The 17,149-nt window shown below is 34.5% G+C and overlaps 1 protein-coding gene across 5 annotated transcripts; it reads left to right on the forward strand.

The window, feature by feature from the left end:
• The first annotated feature begins 1,174 nt into the window (after positions 1–1,174).
• LOC104249908 (uncharacterized) lies at positions 1,175–16,143 on the forward strand. Of its 5 annotated transcripts, none has more exons than XM_070170808.1 (10): positions 1,175–1,445; positions 2,200–2,354; positions 8,302–8,361; positions 10,576–11,366; positions 11,444–11,691; positions 11,815–12,017; positions 12,146–12,209; positions 12,310–12,414; positions 14,592–14,981; positions 15,872–16,143. In XM_070170808.1, exons 4-6 carry the CDS (start codon positions 10,577–10,579, stop codon positions 11,986–11,988), a joined length of 1,212 nt encoding a protein of 403 aa, XP_070026909.1. In that variant the 5' UTR covers positions 1,175–1,445; positions 2,200–2,354; positions 8,302–8,361; position 10,576; the 3' UTR covers positions 11,989–12,017; positions 12,146–12,209; positions 12,310–12,414; positions 14,592–14,981; positions 15,872–16,143. The 5 variants fall into 5 exon arrangements, with proteins under 5 accessions (XP_070026909.1, XP_070026905.1, XP_070026908.1 ...); XM_070170804.1 differs by having other exon boundaries at positions 1,176–1,445; positions 12,117–12,209; XM_070170805.1 differs by lacking the exon at positions 2,200–2,354 and having other exon boundaries at positions 1,177–1,445; positions 12,117–12,209.
• Positions 16,144–17,149: the final 1,006 nt, after the last annotated feature.

A 17,149-nucleotide genomic window follows, 5' to 3' on the forward strand; every position in this document is an offset into this window, starting at 1 on the left:
TATTAAGTTACGACGATGTTACACCCTGAAGTATTGTACGTAAAATTTATCGTAAGGTAATTGACATCAGTCCAAGTAAAAGATTATTTGGATATTATAAGGATTATGCCATTTCACAAGTGGTTAGTAAAGCTGAAATGGGGAGCAAGTCAAAGAAAATGAATTTTCGTCCAAGTTTGGCATGTTGGGATAAAATACGGCTCGAGCTAAAATATTCGGTATTTATGAACTAGTACCATACAAGGTACCACATGACCATAATAGTAAGGTGTATAAGGTATGTGAAAAGTGAGTAATAATTCAAGTAAGTGAAAATAATTCTTAATTATGCGGGTAATTGATTAATTATCGGGTAATGAGATATTACCTAATTAACTAATAAGTTGGATAAAGATTAAAATTTCCCTACCCCACGTGGCAGCACCCTCTTTACCCTTTTGATGACTCTTAAAATAAGATTGGAGGTGGCACAATTACAAGATTTGTGTGACAGGAGGCCTTTTCGTTGCTATACTACCTTCTTATTTGTATATGTCCAGAAATAGATAAAGAGTGTTGTGTCAAAAAGGTTTTAGAAGTCAGATTCAATGCTATAACCCTTAATAGTATTGTCCTATTCATCTCCTTTACGTAAATATTTGCCTTTTGCTAAGTTAGCTATTTAGATTATCATAAAATAGATAAGTAGTACTTCTAGCTTGACTAATTGGCTTTAATGAACAACTACTTCACTTGTGGGAATGCTGAGAAAGGACTTGAAATATTTGAGACCATAGGAAAGCAAGGGATAAATATGCATTAACACTACAACAATTATGGTCTAACGCAACACTAGTTTTAGACAACGCCTGAAAAGTGTGCCCAAAAATATATTTGGGCACACTTTTAAGGGGTGGCCTTTGTATGGAGCTTTTGGATACAGAAAATTTGGCTACGCTTGTAAAATGTGCTCTTTAATTTATTAGGCCACACTTATTAAATATTGCTAAATCATAAAATAATTGGCAACATTTACTTGAGTATGTGGCACCCTTTTTAAGCGTGCTCTTATTATAATTTGAAAAGCAACACTTTATAAATATGCTCTAAAAGTCCAACAAAATATTTGGCTAAAATATAATATTCCCTCCAAAAAATGTAATGTTCCCTCCAACGATATTACTCTAGGTGAAATATTATTTTTTCAATTTCAAAGGGCAAAAGATCTCTCTCCTCCCTAAAATCTCTATGGATACATTAGTTTAGGGTTTTTGGCTTCAATACTACGTACTGACGAATCTCCACCCTACTTTGGGTAGTGTTTTTGTTTTCAAACTATTGTCTCAAAAGAAGAATTCTCGTTTCCCCTTTCTCTTAGGTACTATTTTGCACCTTCTCACCTTCCTCGTTCCGGCTGATTGAAGAAATAAATAAAACTAGAGAAACGGGAATTCTTTCAATCTCAGGTTGGTGCTCTTCTATTTCAATATTTTACCATCTTATGGTCTCTGATTGCTGTAGTTTCATATCTAATTTGATACTTATTCCAGAAAAAAAATGAACTATAAATTAATTATTCCTCTTCTAGTCTCAAAGATTAGTAATTTATTTTAAAATCCTAGCAGATTTGTGAGCCTAATTCTACAAATTGGCTTTGTTATCTTTTGATTGTCCTATTCCTGTTGATTAATCTGACGTACAGTACGTCTTAGGCTGATTTGTTCTTTTACCATGTCAGTCGCGCCTCAGAATACCAGAAGTTTCTGGTACAACATTCATTCTTTTGAATATTTGAGATTTCTTAGTGATATATTGAGGGGAGGGGAGGGGGGGGGGGGAGAGGAGCGGAGGAAGGTGTAGGGGTTGTAATCATAAGTTTATGAAATCTTTTTGTTCTGGTGTTACATAATATTGCAAACTCTGTTGCAGATTCATAAACGCTACTCAGCAGTTGAGTTTGTTAGTATAATATGACTGATGTGCTGCACTTCTAGTTTCTATGTTAGTGCCCGATCATTTGTCGACCAATTTAGAAACAACTGGCTTCCTAGTAGATTCAACTTTTGTAATAAAGTAGAATCTGTAAACATCAGGGGAAACCATAGAATTAGAAAAACAATAAGTTTAAGAACAAGCTTACGAAAATATTTTAGACAATAATGACTACCAACATTTAAAGTTTATGGGCTCTCTTTCTTGGTTATGGGATTATTGTTGTAGGTGACACTATTGTTGTTACAAGAAAATTAGTGCCGACAAGGTGGTAATGTCTATTGGGAATATATTGTTCCTGCAACTTCTCAGCAGTCTTATAAATGGCCTGAAACTGGATTCATTTCACAAAATGCATTGATGAGTTCTGTAGTTTTGCGCAGGTACTGACCCTGAAACATCAACTATAAATTAAATGTCATCTAAACAATGTACGATAGAGAAGCTCTTGTTTTGAATAGCACAAAAGTTTTGTAGAGTAGCACATTGCTTGTGCCCTTGATATGCTAACTTCTTTTTTTTTTCCTAAACAGAAGAGAAATTAAAATGTGTTAAGTGCGACACAGGTTAGCAGAGAATTTATATCTTCCTTTATTGTGATAAGTCAGATAATTTATCATCAATAATTAAGTGGTCCCCGAGGTTATATTTGTATATTTTGCCTTTACATTCCAGAATTGTTCATCATTATTGTTCAATCCAGTATTATGGCATGACTTGAGATAACTGTTACTGGAACAGTAAAGCATGGTTCCAATACTGAGAAAGTTCAGTAGCCTTCTAGCTTCAAATATACTAAGCTAAACTAGTGAATATCATAGGTTCTTTCTTACCTCACAACTGCATGAGTGAGCTCTGAAATGCCAATGTTAATTCATCACAGAAGTTTCTTAGCGTGTAACGTGTTCAATAGATTGTTCATTGGACCGGTCATGTCTTCAATAGATTAAACTGGCTCTTTCATTCAATTGATGGTTAGCTTTTAGTTTCAAATTCAGTTTTTCCTTGATTTATTGTTGTTATTATCCTGCAGTGATGCTTATCTCCAAAGTATTAAAACAACCTTAGATTTTCCAAATATGCAGTATTGTTTAACTGATAATAACCAATACATATTGCTGGCATGCATCAAACGTTGCAAATGATTCCTTCAAACATAATAAGAATATGATCCTTTAAGTTCACAACAAGGGATCAATCTGGTAATTCTAATGAGTATTGGTAAATTTGCAGCCAACATATATGAAAAGAACTTTTAGCTGTACCGTTTTGATCAAAGTATCAATTTAACAACCTTGAGTGAACTACACTAATTTGGTATTGGATTGTCAACTAAAGTTTTCACTTTTAGTTGACTTGGTTAGATATAATTCCGCATCAAGAAAATCCGGGATATCAATGTGGACCAAAAATAATGACATCAAGAAAAGAGAAACAAAATGTGATCAAATTATTAGATACTACACAAATAGCATAACAGATTCTTTGATCTGACATTTTGAACCAAAAATGTAAAATCAGTTGTGAAGCTTATTCTTTGCTAATTGTTCTGTCAAAATGTAATGTGGTAAATTGTTCTATCAAAGTTACCTTTTAGTAATTTTAAAATATGACTAGTTCTGGAGTTTCTTCTTTTGAGTTGAAGAAATCAGAAATAGCTAGTTAGATTTTTATATCTTAACTTCTTTTAATTATATAATATTTGTACGAACAAAACACCTTTTAGGTGTCACTATACTTGCCAAAGTGCACATGAAACGTTTTGGTGCGCGGAACTATTATATTATCTTCATGAAAAACTTGGTTTAGAATTTATTACTTTCTGTCTTTGTTTTGTGGATCCTAATTTTACTTTTTTTATCCAAGAAGATAAGTCACGCTCTGAAAGATTTGTGGTTGACTTAAAGTTGTATTTGGCTTAGCTTAAGTGTCATGACTAGGTAAGAAAGTCCTATCATTGTACAACACATGATTTTACAGATTTATTCTTGACATTTAGGATTTAGTTTTACCATATAATTAATGCTTAAATGATTATATATTTGAAGATTTAATAAATTTTATTTTTAGGAATTCAAATGTTCCATCCAAGGAATGGATGGATTTACCAAGGTATAGCAAAGAGTATATCGAGGGTGTTCAATCTTTCTTAGATTTTGCTTACTCTTATGGAGATCCTCAAGGTGAAGAAATTCAATGCCCATGTGCAAAGTGTTGTAATATTCGTTGGACTCGAAGGAATGTAGTATATGATCATCTAATATGTTATGGGTTTGTTCAAGGTTATATAAGATGGATTAATCATGGGGAATGGGAAATTTCGATGAATGCTAATTGTAACATGGATGATAATGTTTACTCGTACGATGATATTGATGGGTTGTTGAATGATCAATTTAGAAATGTTGCACATGCTGGAGGAGTGTATGAAGGCCCAAATGAAGATGCCAATAAATTCTGTAACTTAGTTGACGAGGCAAGCCAAGAACTATATCCTGGTTGTAAAGGATTCTCTAGATTATCTTTTACAATCCGTCTGTATTTGTTGAAGTGTCTACATGGATGGAGCAATGTGTCTTTCACTTCTCTTTTAGAGCTATTAAAAGAGGCGATGCCTGACTTGAACATTCCTATATCCTACAATAAAGCCAAATCTATGGTAAAAGATCTCGGTCTTGATTATGAAAAAATTGATGCATGTCCCAATGATTGCATGCTATTTAGGAATGATCATAAGGATGATGAATATTGTCATGTTTGTGGATCATATTAAATATCCTGAAGTAGATAGCGATCTTGAGGCTTCCAAAAAAGGTTATCGTGTTCCAGCAAAAATTTTGAGATACTTTCCATTAATTCCTAGACTGAAAAGGCTATTTATGTGCTCAAAGACAACAGATACATTGAGGTGGCATGACGAGGAGCGTTCTAAAGATGGAAAGTTAAGGCATCCTGCTGATGGGCAAGCATGGAAAGACTTTGATAGATTGCATTCAGAATTTGCAAAGGATTCTCGCAATTTGAGACTTGGCTTAGCAAGTGATGGGTTCAATCCATTTCGGACCATGAGCATATCTCATAGCACATGGCCAGTTATTTTAATGGTGTATAATTTGCCTCCTTGGATGTGCATGAAGCCAGATACTGAATGCTTTCTTTGCTTATACCTGGACCACGATCACCTGGAAATGACATTGACTTTTATTTACAACCATTAATAGAAGAGTTAAATGTTTTGTAGGAGTCCGGGGTAGAAACATATGATGCTTCAAGAGATCAAACCTTTCAAATGCGAGCAACTCTTTTATGGACAATCAGTGACTTTCCTGCATATGCTATGTTATCCGGTTGGAGTACAAAGGGAAAGTTGGCTTGCCCTTGTTGTAATTATGGCACTAATTCTCGTTATCTTAAACATAGTCGAAAAATGTATTATATGGATCATCGTGTTTTTCTGCCTATGGATCATCCTTGGAGATCTAATAAAAGGTCTTTCAATGGAAAAATAGAATTTAGGCCTGCTCCGCCTTTGTTAAAGGGAACTGATGTGCTTAATAGCTTATAGAATTTTAACAATGTGTTTGGGAAGAAGCGAAAGAGAACAAATGATGGCCCTTGGAAAAAAAGTCAATTTTTTTTGAATTACCTTATTGGCAGCACAATTCGTTACGTCATAACCTTGACGTAATTCATATAGAGAAAAATATAGTAGATAATGTAATTGGAACTCTTTTGGACATTCCTGGCAAGACAAGGATCATGCAAATGCTCGTTATGATCTGAAAAAAATGGGCATTAGGAAGAACCTTCAACCAAAGGATACAAAGGATGGCAAGAGAATAAAGTTTGCAAAAGCATGTTTCTCAATGACTAGTGGTGAGAAATCCGTTTTCTGTGGTGTTTTAAAGACCGCAAAGCTACCTGATGGTAGTGCTTCCAACATATCTAGGTGTGTGCAGCTAGATGAAAGAAAATTATCCGGTTATAAAACCCATGATGCCCACTTCATGTTACATTACTTGTTGCCAATACCAGTTAAAAGCATACTTCCTGATCATGTTGCTATCCCTTTGATTCGTCTAAGTTCTTTCTTTCGCCGTTTATGTCAAAAAGTTATCACAATGGAAAAGCTAGATTGCTTGGAAGTAGAGATTAGAGAAACAACGAATCAATTGGAAAGAATTTTTCCTCCAACTTTTTTTGATATAATGATTCATTTGCCTATTCATTTGGCAAATGAGGTAAGGTTGGGAGGTCTAGTTCAAAATCGATGGATGTATCCTCCTGAAAGGTATATGTGTACATTAAAATCATATGTTCGCAATAGAAATTATCCAGAATGATCTATTGCTGAGGCATATTTGGTTGAAGAGTGTTTGACTTTATGCTCTAGATACTTACATGGAGGTGTAAAAACTCGATTTAATCGAAGACCCCGAAACAATGATGAATATGATTCAATTAATGCACAAGCTTCTAGTTTGTTCCCTAATACAGGTTATCCTTTAGGAGCGAAAAAGAGTGATCCAATTGTTTTAGATGACATGTCACTAAATCAGGCACATATATACTTATTGAACAATTGTGATGAAGTTCAAGAATATATAAGGTAATTTAATCACTTATAGCATTTATTTATGTAGATTGTTATTAAATTACTTTATTGATCATTTTACTAACAAATAAAAATACTTGTTGTGTAGAGAATATGAGGTTGAGGTTAGTAATCAGAGACGAGGATCTAAATGGAGCAAGGCCAAGAAGCATAGTCAAAACTTCTCTCAATGGTTTGAAACTCGTTCTTTGAAAGAGGATGTGCCCGATCTTATAAAGCAATTATCCTTCGGACCAAATTCAATTGCTAAAAGATATTCTGGGTATCTCATTAATGGATATAGATTCTATACAAGGCAACGTGATGCAAGACGTAAAACACAAAATAGTGGTGTTACATTAGTCGCCCAAACTACAAGTTTTGCAAGCTCAAAAGATAAAAATCCGGTTGACGCAAATTTGACTTATTATGGTAGAATAGTTGATATAGTTGAGTTAGACTATTATGGCCATTTTATGATTGTCTTATTTAAGTGCGACTAGTATGAGGTTGAAGAAGATATTTATGACCTTACTTATGTCTACTTCAATAAGAAATATTATCAGAATGAGCCTTTTGTCCTAGCATCTCAAGTACACCAATGCTTCTATGTGCAAGATCCATATGATCAAGATAAATATTATGTCATGAAGACTGTCCCGAGAGATTTGTTTAGCATAAGTGATGAACTTGAATCTAATGCCCCACAGTGTTATGAAAATGAGCCATCTGAATATTTGGCTGGCCCATCTATACCGGAGGATAATGGTGAAGTTGCCTTAGTAAGGAGTGATGTTCCAGCAACCATTCTTGATGTACCTCCAGAAGGATTTCTAGCACACCAACTTGAAATTGAATCGGATGAAGAGTTTGATTTTGAAGACACATCATGAGTTTTTTTTCTAATTCAAATAGAAAATAGCTTAGCCATTTTTTGATTAATAGCTAGAGACACATTAAAGACTATTGCTTTAGATTTAAATTGATGTTGTCTATTTCGTCAAGTTCAATATTGAATATTTTCTTGCTGATCGATTTCTTTGATGTGCACATATATTTTCTACTCATGTATTTTCAATGTATCCCTTTTGGTATCACTAGAAATTATATGATTGGTTATTCAATGTGTCCTTCTGAGGACACAGTGTTATGAAAATGAGCCATCTGAATATTTGGCTGGCCCATCTATACCGGAGGATAATGGTGAAGTTACCTTAGTAAGGAGTGATGTTCCAGCAACTATTCTTGATGTACCTCCAGAAGGATTTCTAGCACAACAACTTGAAATTGAATCGGATGAAGAGTTTGATTTTGAAGACACATCATGAGTTTTTTTTCTAATTCAAATAGAAAATAGCTTAGCCATTTTTTGATTAATAGCTAGAGACACATTAAAGACTGTTGCTTTAGATTTAAATTGATGTTGTCTATTTCGTCAAGTTCAATATTGAATATTTTCTTGCTGATCGATTTCTTTGATGTGCACATATATTTTCTACTCATGTATTTTCAATGTGTCCCTTTTGGTATCACTAGAAATTACATGATTGGTTATTCAATGTGTCCTTCTGAGGAACCATATTGTTAATATGTGGATCGAGAATTTCCTCTAGTTTTGAATAGAGAAGTGAATGTGAGTAAGTAGAAATTATGCTTCGGAATTTGTATTGTCCTATTACCTGGAGTATTGGAGCATGTTTTAACGTATATACATATTTATTTTTTATTATTATCAGGTGGTGCACATAGAAGATATTGGACTAACCAATTTTAAGGAACCAAGAGATATTGAACAGGTATCATTGTTCCATTTTATGTTGATGTTTGAGATAACAACAGGCTTAGTGATTTGAACCTTTGTCAAAAGGATGTTTAATAAGGTCAAATAGATACTTTCTGTTGGATGTCTGATGGTAGAAGAGGATAAAGAGGATTCTATGATCTGGAAAGCGAACAATGAATTGAAGTTCTCTGTTAAAAGCTGCTATAACCTTCTTCTGAACAATCTGAACATCTCTAGAGTCAGGAACCTTTGTATGCAAAATCTGTTTTTTTGGTGTAAAAGGAGTATTCTAGAGAGTATTGATCAGTATATGGAATTTTTAGACTCACTTGGAAATATGTAACCAGAGATTGCTGTAGGGTCTGTCTTGTTTTGTTGTAATTTGAGTACCTTCTTGGTACCTTTATTAATAAATTTTATCTTATCAAAAAAAGAAAAGAAAATATGCTACACATTTTTTTTAAAGAGAGGAATGATGGCATTTCATTTAGAAGGACAATATGGAGTTTTGAGTGTGATTTCTATACTGTGCAAGTAATTGAAATTTAGTATTGTAGTACTAGCTATCTTTAGAGTTAATTGTATTCAAGATATGTCCATGTTAATTTTGTTTAGCTACTTGCTTCGTTAGTGGAGAAGAAACTTCATTCCATTTGGGGTAAAGGTGATGTTGAGCAGCTATATTATCTCTGTTAATGTGATACATTTTGCTTCTCCTGTATGAGCAACTATTATCTCTGCTAATATAATAAATACATCTTGCTTCTGCTTAATTTCGTTTAGCTACTTACTTGATTAGTAGAGAAGGAACTTCGTTCTTTTGGAGTAAAGTCGATGTTTGAGTAGCTATATATTTTCTGCTAATGTGATATGTTTCACTCTCCTATTTGAGCAGCTATTATCTCTGCTAATGTGATACATTTTGTTTCTGTTAAATTTTTTTAGCTACTTGCTTGATTAGTGGAGAAGGAACTTTATTCTTTTTAGGGTAAAGTTGATATTTCAGCAGCTATATAATCTCTGCTAATTTAATACATCTTGCTTCTGCTTAATTTTGTTTATCTACTTACTTGATTAGTGGAGAATAAACTTCGTTCTTTTTGGGGTAACTATTCCTTTCACACTGCTGGCAAATTCAACCATTTCCCAGCTTGAATCTCGTTCAATCCATAAACACGTGCAATTCCATCGACCTTCTAATAGACTTGTTGATGTTTGAGCAGCTACATTTTTTTTGCTAATGCGATACATTTCACTCTCCTATTTGAAAATCTATTATCTCTGCTAATGTGAGCAGCTATATTTTCTGATACATTTTGCTCTCCTATTTGAGCAGCTATTATCTCTGCTAATGTGATATATTTTTTGCTTCTGCTTTATTTTGTTTAACTGCTTGCTTGATTAGTGGAGAAGAAACTTCGTTCTTTTTGTGGGTAAAGTTGATGTTTGAGCATAATGTGATACATTTCGTTCTCCTATTTGAGCAGCTGTTATCTCTGCTAATGTGATTTTGTTTAGCTACTTTTTGATTAGTGGAAAAGGAACGCCATTCTTTTTGGGTTACAGTTGATGTTTGAGCCGCTATTTTCTCTGCTAAATTGGACTGTTGTTTTTCTGCACTGTTTCTCCATAGTTTCAGCTACATTTTTTGCATCTTTGAGCAGTATTTTGCGTGCAAATTCGGCACTGTTTCAGTTGCTTAGGTGAAATAGTTCTGCTGCTGAAAGTTTGAGAAGGATTTTTGTTAAGTTGTGAGTCTCTTTTGGGCTGAAATTCATCTAGATTTTTGCTGCAGTCTTGGGTTGAATTTGGAGGGTGTTGACTAAGGAATTGACTAGTGTTTGAGCTTAATTTCTGCTGGTTCAACTGCAATTTACTGGACTGTTCAGCTGCAATTTCCAGCTTCAGTCCTTCAGTTTCATTCTAGTGAAAACTGCTCAAACACTTTCAGTGAGGGTCCTCCATCTTTGAGCCATATTTGCTATGGTCATAGACTTAATTTATTACATATACCTGAAAAGCAGTGAATTTGAATGGAGATGCATTTTGGAAAACTCCATCTTTGAGCCATCTCTCAGGATTGAACAAATTTGAATGGAGATGCATTGTTGCAGTTGTATATATATTCTTAAATATGTCTAATTTCTAGAATATTTACTTTCTCACATACTGTTATATATTCTTACTAGTTGTTAGGCTAAAGTAATTTAATATTTTTGGTATGTAGGATGAATCAAGCAGTAGCTCTTAAGAGAAAAGTTCCGAATCCAAACAAAGCTCAAAGTCCAATAAAGAATATAGGTTTCGATTTCCAAAACCGATCAAGTGCTGAACTAGCCAAAAAATTTCAGATTAAGAGAGAAAAGCTTGCAAGTGATCGCAACGATAAAGCTGCTAAAGAGCATGCATTACTTGGAGTTAAAAGGAAGAATTGTATGCCTGCAACATTAGAAGGACAAAGTAGACAGAGGTTAACTCAATCCGATATGTCAGTTCAAAAGTTAGGAAGGAATAGATTACCGGTGTACGAATCAATCCAATCATCTTCAAGGGAAGATCTGAACACTTCACATAATATTGCAAGTAAAGGACAAATTAAACAAAGGTCAATTCAATCGGAGGAGCCCACTCAAAAGCAAGGAATGAGTAAATTACCTGTGCCCACATCCATGATCCAATCATCTGCAAAGGTAGATCCTAACACTTTACATATGCTCAGAAGAATACAAGGTGAAGGAGAGAAACAACTTGATATTCAGGAGGTACAAAATTGCAAAACGGTAAAGACAAACTTAGTCCTACCGTCGACGAGTGTTAATCAATTTCTAAAAAAATATGGGATACAAGTTGGTGGTGAAAAACATCCTGATAATCACCCAGAAAATGAAGTCAGATTTATGTCCTCTCCTATTATTGATGAGCGTGAAATAGAATTGGATAATTTTGCTGCACAAGATGAAGTTGGTGATGATGAATTTATTGGAGATGAGGACATGAACATCGATGGTGCTGCCGGTGGTATGTCTTAAACCTTATAATTATTCTACATATTTTGATTTTTTTCTTCTTATGTCTTGCTTGTTATATCAATCTAGGGACATTAGAGAAGAAAAGAGTTCGAGGGCAAACAACATGTAAGAATATTCATGCAAGAAGTTTTGAAGAAAGAGAGGAGGTGACATATGATAAAGGACAAGCAGTTGGACCAACTGACAAGAGAGTGTCTGATTTGACCAACTTTTTAGAAACAATTGCAAGGAATCCAAGATTTATCCCCTTGTTGCATACTAGTTGGCATGCTGTGTCAAAGGATATTAAGCAACGAATGTGGGAATATGTCAATGTAAGAATAATTAGTTTTTCAATTATATATTTTTTGTATTTTTCTTGCTAAGAATATATATATATATATATATATATATATATATATATATATATATATATATGTTTGTGTGTTGTTTTGCAGTCCAAGTTCTTAATTCCAGCCAAAGGAGAGAAGTGGGTAATGACTGGTCTTCGTGATGCTTGGAAGCGACACAAGAGAAATATTAAGAAGAAATATTTTGATAAAATTCTACTATTGACGAAATGCTACAAAATCGTCCCAATGAGATACCCGAAGTTCAATTCCGTCAATTGATTGAGTATTGGGATGACGAAGATGTCCAAGTAAGATTAAACCGTGCATTTCTACATTTTCTACCTATTGTTGCGGTATATATTGTTTCCTTTTTGATTTATTAATTAATATGCTTCTTTTGTTGTTAGGCTATGTGCTAATTAAATTCTGAAAATAGGAAAAAACAAAAGTGGAGGCATCGAATGGGACCTATTAATTTTGCAAGAGTGCGTGTGACACTGGTAATATTTAGTCGACACTTTGTAATCTGACTTTCATTTCTTTTTGTACTTTATCGGAACACAGTGATGTTTTTTATATCTTCTTTGATGTAATTTGTAGCGCGCAACAAAAGAGAACAACGAGGAACCCTCAAAGTCTGAAATGTTTATTACAACTCGTACAAAGAAAGGGAAGGAAGTTCATACGAATACTCAAGTTGCAATAGTAAGTCATGCTGCAAGTTAAGTCTTGTTATTGTATTTTCTCTCTTTAACTGAATGTGTTTCTTTAATATGGTTTTATTTGTACAAGATGTTAGATATTTGTCAACCCTTCTCAAATAATATGATTATACCTGCACAAGATTTTTAATATGATGTTGCCTGCACAGAATTCTCCATTCTGTATCTGTGAGTCATAAATGTGGAAAGAAAATAAATATTCAGAAGTAGATGATATTATTTGTTTCAGAAGTAGCCACTTGGAGCAGATACTTGTTGATTTGTAGTAGATTTCAAAAGCGCGTCAAAGGAATTCGAGCAGAATTCTTTTGAGACAGTAATTCGATCACCTGTAACACTTACTGTTTACTGCTGTTTTGCCGACTTGGAGATGTATTTTGTCTAGTAGAAGCTCGAACCACCATTGTCCAGTATTCCCCAGTTGATTTCCTTGCTATTCCATCATCCTTAGATTTAACATCCTTTGATCCAGTAACATATCCAGCAGTTTCCCCGTTACTGCTGAAATTTTCAGCTTGCAAAGCAATCTCACGATCCTCCTTGTCACTTTTAGGTTCAGCAGCTGCTTGTGAATCTTCCTTTTGCACAACCTGCTCGCTTCCGTCCTTCAAAAGAGCTATTTGTGCACCAGTAGTAGATTGATTAGCAATTAGCTGAGTAACATCCTATTGATTTATCAGTTGTTTTACCCAATGTAACAATAGGTCGATCACCATCTGTTGCACCAGCTTTTGCCTTCTCATGTGCAAACTGTTGTACATTAGTTTGCCCCTGTCCTTTTTGTCCAGCACTTGGACCTGTAGCAACACCAGCCTGCTCGTTAACCTCCACTTGTCGCTGCACCTCGACTTTAGATTTCTAAAGATTTTGCACATCCTCCGACTTCTTTTGATTATTCCTCATAAGCACAACATTGTCCATAGCGACTAGACATGAGTTACTCTGCCCAGCAACAGCTACATCCTATGAAAATCTAGCAAAAGCTGTTTCAATAGGAACTATAGCAGTATTAGCGACAGTTGCTACATGTGATGTCTTAAACGGATTTTCAGCATACTCATGATCCCCCTGATGTGATTTTGAAGCCTGTGTAGCAGCTGCAGGATTAATCTGCTCTCCAACCCTTCCATCACCTTCTTTCAAAGCCCTCTTCTCCTTCAAAAATAGACGCAAATCACCACTGTATTTTTTCCCAACAGCCTGTTCATGACAGCGCTATATATGTTGATGTTGAATTGATGTTTTTAATCATCTCTCCCATAACTTGAAGCTGGAGAGAGGGATGTGCATCTTAGAAATTCCTCTTTCTTTTGTGATGCATCAGGATGAAGAATTTTGAAGGCAACAGGGGTATGATCAAGGTTGCCTTTGTAAACTTTCCCATAGCCCCCTTCGCCAATCATCTTTGAGTCAGAAAAAAAATCAGTAGCCACCTCAATCTCTTCTTTGCTTTAGCTGCTGTTTTCCTTAGGCTTTCTTCTCTTTTCTGGGCTGCATTCACTCTTCTTGCTTCTTCAAGGCATTCAGAAGAAGTAGCTGGACCTGAAAGATAGCTAGAGGGTTACGTTCAGATATGGTTGGTAACCGGGGAAGTGTTTAGATGGTTCAAAAAAAATCTTGATTATAAATGTAGGATACAACTATTTTTTTTCTTTGTTGACTTTTATGGAACTTTTCATTTGGTGAAAGATTTTTCCAGCTATGGGGCTAATATTTCTCTTCTGGATACTTGTTATCCCATCAGTTGCTTTATTCTTTATTTTTGGAGGCTTGAGGGGGTAAGAAATTCCCTTGTCCTTGTGATTATAAAATAATTTTTAGAGCCTATAAAGGAAGTTTTTGCAAATATGCTGTGGTGAATTCAGTTATGGTTGTCCCAAGGTGTAAATTTATCCACCGGTTTGTAGAGGAAAACATGATAATATGCAGAAGTTTGGCAACAAAATAATGTCGGTACTTGGGAAAAAAATCAGTTCTGTTTATTGGAAACTTCATATTAAAATGGTTATGATCATTGTCACTGAAAAATCTATTGACATTCTTGGCTAAATTTTGAGGTATGTTAAACTTTTATTTAATCTTACTTGACTTGTTAAAACTTATTTTAGTGTTCGATCTATCTTGACTTGTAAGTGATGTGTAATAATATTTTTTTGACAGTCTGAACTTCAGAATCGCCAAAGTTCTGGAGAAACAGCGGATGATGCATTTAGGGCTGTATTTGGAAAGGAGCAGCCTGGTCGGGTTAGATGCTATGGTAGATCGGTGACGACAAGCTCCCTGAAAAAAGATGAAATCACCAAGCTTAAACAAAAGCATGCCAATGAAATAAGTTCTCTGAAGGAAGAAATGAAGGAAATGATGAGGGAAGAAATGCGATGTTTTTTTAGTCAATTGGTGAAAAATAACCCTGGACTAGATTTTCATGATATACAAGGGTGTGTTGGATCTAATATTCCTTCACCGGTTGATGCAAGTAGTGCACGAGCTATGAGAGGCAAAAATCTACAACATTCTTCTGGCTCAACTCATGCCCCGAGTATTGAAAAGGTATTTATATTTTACAATTCCATTAAAACTACCTCAATCTTAAGTAACTTACACAATCATACTTTCTATAAATGTGTGATAGGAAGCTGAATTATTGTCATGACTAAGATTCTAGGGGTCATAATATTTGAAAGTAGACTATAGAAAAAATATTTGCAGAGTTGGTTATTGGTATCTCAATAGGTATTTTATTTCTTTGAGGAGATCATTTTGGAACAGTGTTATCTATAAATATTTTAAGTTCATGTATAATGATTTCTTAATAAGCACACAAGGTTTAATGCAATGATTTGAGGCACAAAAAGAAAATATCAAGATTGTTAAGCATGTAAAATTGACTTGTAACAGGCACTGAACAATAGGCTATAAAATAAGACATTGTAAACTTAGTTACCATCACCAAATTTAAACTGAAAAATGTGCTCTAAAGAGGAAAAGAAAACACTATAGAATAAAAATGGTGAAACTGTAGTATCAGAGATTATGTTTAAGTAGAGGCTTTGAGCTTCTTAGCGATAGGAAGTAGTCAAAGATTTGTGTTTGACAAGAGTATTCCAATCCTTGTGAAGGGTCTGTCAATTGTCCTTCTAATTTTTATATATTTCGTGAGAAGCGATCGTAGAAAAGCTTTAAACATTAAATTTGGAGCAGTGACATCCTTCCCAAATAGGGAAATGTGGAAAATTAATGGATAAGTGATTTTGAGATCTTGTACTAGTTCTAGTACTTGTGCCATGAAAATCAATCTTTGTAATATATCTACTCACTCTTACTCTATGCAGATAACTAGTCAGAGATAACTACTCACTTAGTTCTTAGTAAGATAAGATATAACCAGTGCATACTATATATGTTTCTTCCTAATTTTTAATTTCATTTTGAATGTGTAGGAAAATACGGATGATGCAATTGGAAATGGTGGCCACAAATCAATTTGAATCATTAAAGTGAATGGTGAAGGCCTTTTGAACAAGATGTTTATTTTTGTTGACACTATAAATATAAGTACATTTGGTTTTGTAGAGGTCTTTGCTAGTGAACTTTATTACTATAGATAGTACACAAAGTGTGTTTCTTTTGTTGAAATTTATTTCAAGTATATGCATTTGAATTATTTTTATTCTATTACTTATCATTTAAATTAATGCTTCATATATATATATATATATATGTGTGTGTGTTTGTGTGTGTGTGTGTGAGAGAGAGAGAGAGAGAACTTGATGCAAACAAATATAGTTTTTTAACCACAAAATTGTGGCTAATATAAGTATTTAAAAAATAACTTTGTAGTGTAGACAAAATCGCCACACTTAGAAAGTGTGGCCATAGGGATTGTCAATCTGGCATTGGTAATGATACATGTTGCTCTAGAAGCCACACTTTGTAAGCGTAGCCTATAACGTGACAAAGACCACGCTTTATAAGTGTAGCCTTATGTCATAAAAGCGTGGCTATATGAGAAAATATAAGTGTGGCCTTTGTACCGTATCGTCCACACTTTTAAAGTGTGGCTTCTAAGGCAACACCTACAAAGCGTGGCCAATAGTCAAAGGTTAAGGTACTTTAGGCCACCCCTAAAAATCGTGGCCTAAAATCGTAAAGTGTTGCCTTTGCCCAAATGCTACACTTCTTGACATCTTAGGCCACACTTCTCAGGGGTGGTTGTAGGCCTAAAATGCGGTAGTGTAAGTACTTACTGTGTCCTGCTGATTGGTCTTGAAAGAAATGGCTTATTTGATAAAGTACAACCTAATAGAAAAGAAAGATGAGATTTAAATCGGAAAGCTGCACTAGAGAAATGTCTAAGGAAGAAACAGTGAGTGATCTTCTTTTTGCTGGAAACTTAGTCGGTTGAGACACAGGTCTCCAGACACTTTCCTTGAATAATTGGAGTACGGTGTAAACCTTCTCAAGAATATCATACGGATTTTTTCTACTCCAGGTATGTTAAGGCTATCCTTTCTTTCTTTTGGCATGATCCATACGATACGAACGAAACGTGCAAATGCACAAATTTTATACATGACTCATAGAAGTATTATGTTCTTGAATTTCCATGTGTCATAATATATTATCTTCTGCTCGTGGGTCTCAGAATAATACACAGTTGGAAAAGTTCATCCGGAAGGAATATCGAGATTATTATGTATTTGTCATGCATTTCACTC

The sequence above is a fragment of the Nicotiana sylvestris genome, chromosome 3 (assembly GCF_000393655.2).
Source record: "Nicotiana sylvestris chromosome 3, ASM39365v2, whole genome shotgun sequence".
Lineage (NCBI taxonomy): Eukaryota > Viridiplantae > Streptophyta > Magnoliopsida > Solanales > Solanaceae > Nicotiana > Nicotiana sylvestris.

Bases quoted from the DNA above. Each gene is read 5' to 3' on its own strand.
- LOC104249908 (XM_070170808.1), top strand. From the start codon at position 10,577: ATGAATCAAGCAGTAGCTCTTAAGAGAAAAGTTCCGAATCCAAACAAA. The intron at 11,367-11,443 runs GTATGTCTTAAA...ATATCAATCTAG, and splicing joins CATCGATGGTGCTGCCGGTG to GGACATTAGAGAAGAAAAGA. The intron at 11,692-11,814 runs GTAAGAATAATT...GTTGTTTTGCAG, and splicing joins GAATGTGGGAATATGTCAAT to TCCAAGTTCTTAATTCCAGC.